This window comes from Notolabrus celidotus, chromosome 4, assembly GCF_009762535.1.
Source record: "Notolabrus celidotus isolate fNotCel1 chromosome 4, fNotCel1.pri, whole genome shotgun sequence".
Taxonomy (NCBI): domain Eukaryota; kingdom Metazoa; phylum Chordata; class Actinopteri; order Labriformes; family Labridae; genus Notolabrus; species Notolabrus celidotus.
The window spans coordinates 16,910,029-16,916,028 of NC_048275.1; the positions used below are offsets into that span (position 1 = coordinate 16,910,029).

Genomic DNA, 6,000 nt, shown 5'->3' on the forward strand with positions numbered 1-6,000 from the left:
ATAGCACTAAACTTGCTGATGTATTTTGGTGACTTATTACATAATTACTTTGATTGGATAGGAAATTCAAATGCAACCAAAATAAATTTTAATTTAATTAATTATACATTTGAAAAAATTGACAGCATAGGTAATTAATTCCTGTATGACATTCAAAGAAGTGATTGTAAAGGAATACAATTTTTTACTATACGTGTGATTATGGGAAGTCAATTTAAGAGTGCTAATGACTTGCCTATTCCACAATGTATTGTTAGTTTGTGAAGCTGTGTGAGATTTTCAGCGGTCTGGTTCTGGTTGGGACTTGGTCAGTTGGTTCCAGACTGGTACAACACTAGTGCCTATAAATAGCATCAAAGATCCTCGTAACAGTACAGATAAGTTTAATTTAAGAAATATACCGCAGCAAAACATGCATCCAACAGTATCTTGTGAATTTGAGAAGGCTGATGCTGATTGGTTCCTGCTCTGGTTTCAGATCACCTTTTGGCAATTGCAATTAGACCGACATCGACTGAAAATGTCCAAAGTGGCGGAGAGGTGAGTGATGTTCTTTGTGTCTTTATTCAGTTTAGCCATCGATCTGCTATTGAGCCTCTAAACAGCCAAACATGGTGTGGAATTAAGAGCTCTGCTGACCTTGAGGAGTGATTTGTCCCACACAATGCCTTCAGTGAGCGTCAGCACTGATGATGCCAGATACAGGGTGGCACACTAAGTGTCCATTTGTCATTTCCATGACTGAACAGACACAAGCATTCAGCATTGAGTTCTCTATCCTTGTGTCTAAACACATTTGAAGTATTTGCTGTGAAGGGGATTCCACTTAAATTAAGCTTAAAGAAACAAACATCTCATTCATAACCACACTCAGACAGGCATACAGCACAAGATGTGATAAAATAAGATTATAAATTCATACCCTCTCTGTTGTTTCTGCTAAAAAATAAACAGTTTGCTGGGCTACACAGAGCAGTACGTTGAATACGACCCCTTCCTCACGCCTCCAGACCCGTCCAACCCCTGGATCTCAGATGACACCACGCTGTGGGAGCTGGAAGCCAGGTGGGTACATGAACAGATTTTTAGAGCATAAAAAAACAGTTTGTGTGAAAATATCCAGTGATATATAACGTTTTTTTTGTTTTTTTTTTGTCCTCTTGCAGCAAGGAGCCGGGTCAGCAGAGGGTAAAGAGGTGGGCTTTTGGCATCGATGAGGTTCTCAAAGATCCCGTGGGGAGAGAGCAGTTCCTCAAGTTCCTTGAGTCTGAGTTCAGCTCAGAGAATCTCAGGTATATGATAGAATACTCTTCCTATAGGGTTTCCTATATTATATATATATATATATATATATATATATTTATATATATATATATATATATATATATATATATATATATATATATATATATATATATATATATATATATATATATTGCTGTTACTTTTTGAAACATTGCATTACCTGATATTCATTCCCTTGAGGCTTGACCTAACCTTTAAGCCACATTCTTTAATTTGAAAATATAAATGGAAGTATATGCACATGCTCAACTCAGTACTTTAAGTAACATGATGTTTCTTCCCTGATTATAACTGCATCCACATGAGGCTGGCTCCAAAAGCCGAGTGATAAACATGTCTAAAGCCAGGGACAAGAAAAGGTTTTTTGAATGTAACGTTTGTCAACATGTCAATCAGAACAGCAGGTGGGCTAGTATGATCCAGTCATGTCTTTGAACAGAGAGTATAGACTGTGCTTTGAACAGTGTCTGCTACAAGCCATATCCAAACCCTCACAGTTGCAAATAGTGAAGTCAGCTACAAACCAAGAAATAAGCCTCAACTGAATGGTTAACCTTTATGGGACCTCTTTATTTACTTCCATCATGAGTCAACACAATGAGACTGTGTTTCTGTTTAGTTGCAACAATTTGAAAAAGCACATGCACACACAGACAGACTGGTATATGCATAAGTACCCATGTGAGGGACTGCAGAGTATTTAACTCAGATTTTGTAGCTGAGTTCAACCGTAAAATGCAAAACTATTTACAGGCAGGTTATATCAGCAGCGACATGGAAGCTTCCTATGTATAAGGAGTAACCTACAGTAATGTTGTGGCTGAGCTGGAGGGTGCAGCTTTTTTTTAAATATGCACGGCTGTATATGTGGCTGGAATAACTCAGGTGGGCAGGAATATTATGGTAATCCGTTTAGTCATGGAAACAGGAATACTGCAGAGTATCAGAACTGCATGCTAATAGATGAATATGAAAAGAGTAAGCGCAGTGCAGGAGAGATCCTCTACTCCCTCTGATGGTACAGGCAAACGCTGTTGCTGCCAAAAACTGATACTGTGGTCACTTTAGTTTGATTAGATGTTAATATCAGCCAGATGACAGTCTTGTTTAACTCTCTGGCAATTGAACAGAGGTATAATGCAGTGTTCTGTTTCACAAAGAGTGTTATTACTATCATTTTTAACATGTGTGCACGCTACTGTATCAACAGGCTATGATCTTACCATTACCTGTGTTCTGTAGGTTCTGGCTAGCAGTCCAAGAGCTAAAGAAGCGCCCCATCAGAGAAGTTCCAACCCGGGTTCAGGAGATCTGGCAGGAGTTTTTGGCCCCCGGAGCACCCAGTGCCATCAACGTGGACTCCAAGAGCTACGACAAAACCACCCAGAATGTCAAAGATCCTGGACGCTACGCCTTTGAGGATGCACAGGTTCAAATACTTGATACCACATCCATGGTTTATCACTGCTGTGATGTTGTACAATTAAAAAACATAAAGCGGCATTCTAACTCCTACACATCTTTGAATCACAGCTCTGTTACAGATCTGTTCTGGGTTTTCTCTGTCTGATGCTTTTTGTACATTATTTTCACATTATGTGCCTCCACAACAGGAACACATCTACAAGTTGATGAAGAGTGATTCTTACAGCCGTTTCATCCGCTCCAGTGCCTACCAGGAGTTATTACAGGCCAAGAAGAAGGTAAAAAACACTACTTCAAAACATTGGATAAATGTCTCAGTTAGGAGAAATTTATTTAGATAACAGCTCACATTTTCAACCCAAGCTTACACTTTCATCCTAGTGATGCTGAAACCTGCCCCCACTGTAACCTACACTTTTGTCTTCAAAATCTGATGTTAGACACCTTAGGCCCTTTAATCTCTGCGCATACAAAGCAAGTTTAGAATTCAGTTAACGTTGCGCTGTCCTGTGGTGACATGTTTTCTGCTACAGGGTCAGAGTTGCTGTTTTTCAGCTTACTAAATCAATGGAGTTATTTTTTAACACTAAAGACAGAAAATTATGGTAGATTTAAGAAAAAAAGGCCACTAAAACAGGCTGGACTGATTTAAGCTGCAGAGTTCATGTTTTTATCCAGTACGTTTTTTTATTCTAATGTAGTCCTTGAAATATAGTGCATTATGAAATGTGTCACATAACACAGGTTACAAATTGCCCAATAAAGCATAATGTGTTTTAAATAGGTGTACAATACCTGAATAGAGTACTGTGTGTGGTAGAGTTGCCTCAAGGTGCAGCCCAGGTCAAACTAAAGGACACGTCAAACAAAATGGCACCTGCAGCCTGCAATACCAATGAGAGGCAGAGGGAGAAACAACATTATAACGGTTTGCTTCAGCTGTGGATGATGGAGCTGCTGATACAGGGCTCCTGTCAAGCTTGTAGGAACCATTGTGACAAGCAGAGACACTGAAACTGTCACAACATGATGAATAACTCAGATTCGTACAGGTGTATTTATGTGCTTAAAACCTGCTGTCTTACACCTCCTACACTTTGTCTACCTGTCATATTGCCAGCAAAGATTTAATGGTTATAGCCGACTTTTTAGGATAAAGTTTCATTTGCATGCAGTTCATTGTTTTGATATATCTATTTTGCCTTTTTGATGTCTTTAAAATGACAGCAGAGAAGTCTGTCACACTGGAAAACTTCAATGTATGTATTCATCGTGACTTCTATCCTCTGCATCATAAAAAGAATTCATAAAATGTGCCTTTTTGTCTCCACAGAAAAGTAAGAACTTGTTCTGAAGGCTCTTCTTTCCAGGTAAAGTCCATAATTGTATCTGTGTTGTTATATGTATCATGTTACAGTGCAATTTACATCATTTTGTTGTTATAGATATCTTACTTAGACTACTAGTTAGCATCCTTGCAGGTTCTAGAAAATAAGCAGTGCAAGCAATCTTAAGATTTAGCTCAACATAACATTTTTGCATGAATTTCAAAATGTGTAACTCCTGCAGCTTTTGTTTTGTAATATAACCAGGAAATACACATAGTAATTATCTCTGTCCCTCACTCTCTGTTCTACTTGTCTCTTTTTCCAGCACAGGGGAAACCACTAGCATCCAAGAGGCTGACCAGTCGTGTGCCATCATGCTAAAATCAATGCCATCTCTCTCTCTGGGACATGGAGAGGGAGACCATCTCATCTCTTCGTCATCATTGTCTGTCCATGCACTCTTGGCTCAGCCGGGCAATGAGCCGGGCCGTCTGTTCATCTGTTGTCCACAGGATGTTGCATGTCCATGGAGAGGATGCTCCTCTTTCTCCTCTCCTCTTACAGTACCTGATATATTTCCAGTATTCTCCCAGAACGAATGGCGCTGCTGCTGCTGCCGCTGCTGCTGCTGCTGCTGCTGCTGCTGCTGCTGCTGCTGCTGCTGCTGCTGGACTTGTGAGGACACAGAAAACAGACTGACGAGATGAAAAATGTCAAAATACCTTCTTTCCATCGTCAAACTGCTGGATCGGAGCCCAAATCTCTCACTTCCAGCTGAAACAAATGATGTCAGAGAGAGAAAAAAAAGAGAAAAAAAACAGAGAAAAACATAAAACAACAACTTAAACTGATAAATCTAACCAGTGTCATCGCTTTACTGAGGTCAGAGGTCACAGATACTTTGTCACGCTATGGGAAGTGTTGTGCAGAATGAATATACAATATATATACATATATATTATATGATTATTATTATGATTATTTATTGTGCACTTATTTTGCTTTGCATTATTTTATTACACTACAATAATTAGCACATATGGTTTTCATTGCACTTGTAAAGTCACGGTTCAGAATGACAAAAATGCTGTCTCCTGTCTGATGTAGAACATAATTCTTTGTTATTCTCTCCTGCATTTATTTTTATACCATATTTAAAGACACTTTTACTTACTTGTATTATTAAAGTTGGCCCTCTATCTGTTACTGTGGCCTGAGCTTGGATTATTTTGAGCACAAGAATCCAATTTAGCATGCGGGATATAGTGAAGTAGCTTTGCATGGGCGTTGTAGTTCTCCTTTCTGCCACTAGATGGTGGTAAACTATCTCCTAGCGGGAATCTGATTCTCTATACAAGCCTTTGCAGAGCAGCAAATTGCAGCGAGGTTCTCTGCAGACAAATGAAGTCTTGTCATGCTAAAGTGTCATCACCCCCTGGTCTGCTGAAGGGGTTATTGTTCAAACTGTTCATGTCTGAGGTTTCGCCATTTCTGTTGATGTTACATCTCTTTGATGCCAGTAGTGGCGTTCAGAGTTTTCAGTCACTGTGCCCAGTGGTCAGCTGAACAAGAGCCACAGAGCAGACAAGCAGTATTGTCTCTGCTGCATCAAGGAATGTGAATTGTGGGATTTTTCAAAGCTCCCTTTAAGTTTGTCTGCGTAGACACATAGAGTGATTTATGGATTTGGGATTATGGGTTGTGATATGATGTGGTCACAGTGCCAATGAGGAAGAATGATGAAGGGTTTTTGAAGGACATCATTGTTGCTTCAAAAATTGGTCCTTTATTGTCCATGGAGGCAAAATGCCATCCACTGCCTGGAAATGTAAATCCAAGTGTTGAAGCATGAGGGGGGGGGGGGGGGAGAGAAAACTTAAAAAGAGGTCTGAAGAGAAGCTGTCACCGTGATAGGCTTGTTATGGATGAGTGGGCATTACAA

General features: G+C 39.6%; 1 protein-coding gene across 5 annotated transcripts in view; it reads left to right on the forward strand.

Moving 5' to 3' along the window:
* Positions 1-5,264, forward strand: part of rgs7a (regulator of G protein signaling 7a) — a 77,683-nt gene extending 72,419 nt beyond the window's left edge. For all 5 annotated transcript variants that reach the window (XM_034682036.1, XM_034682039.1, XM_034682038.1 and 2 more), the window contains exons 12-18: positions 479-540; positions 955-1,065; positions 1,167-1,292; positions 2,548-2,734; positions 2,919-3,008; positions 4,064-4,100; positions 4,384-5,264. In XM_034682036.1, coding sequence (XP_034537927.1) covers positions 479-540; positions 955-1,065; positions 1,167-1,292; positions 2,548-2,734; positions 2,919-3,008; positions 4,064-4,084 — 597 coding nt within the window. In that variant the 3' untranslated portion in view covers positions 4,085-4,100; positions 4,384-5,264. The remainder of the gene's footprint in view (positions 1-478; positions 541-954; positions 1,066-1,166; positions 1,293-2,547; positions 2,735-2,918; positions 3,009-4,063; positions 4,101-4,383) is intronic.
* Positions 5,265-6,000: the final 736 nt, after the last annotated feature.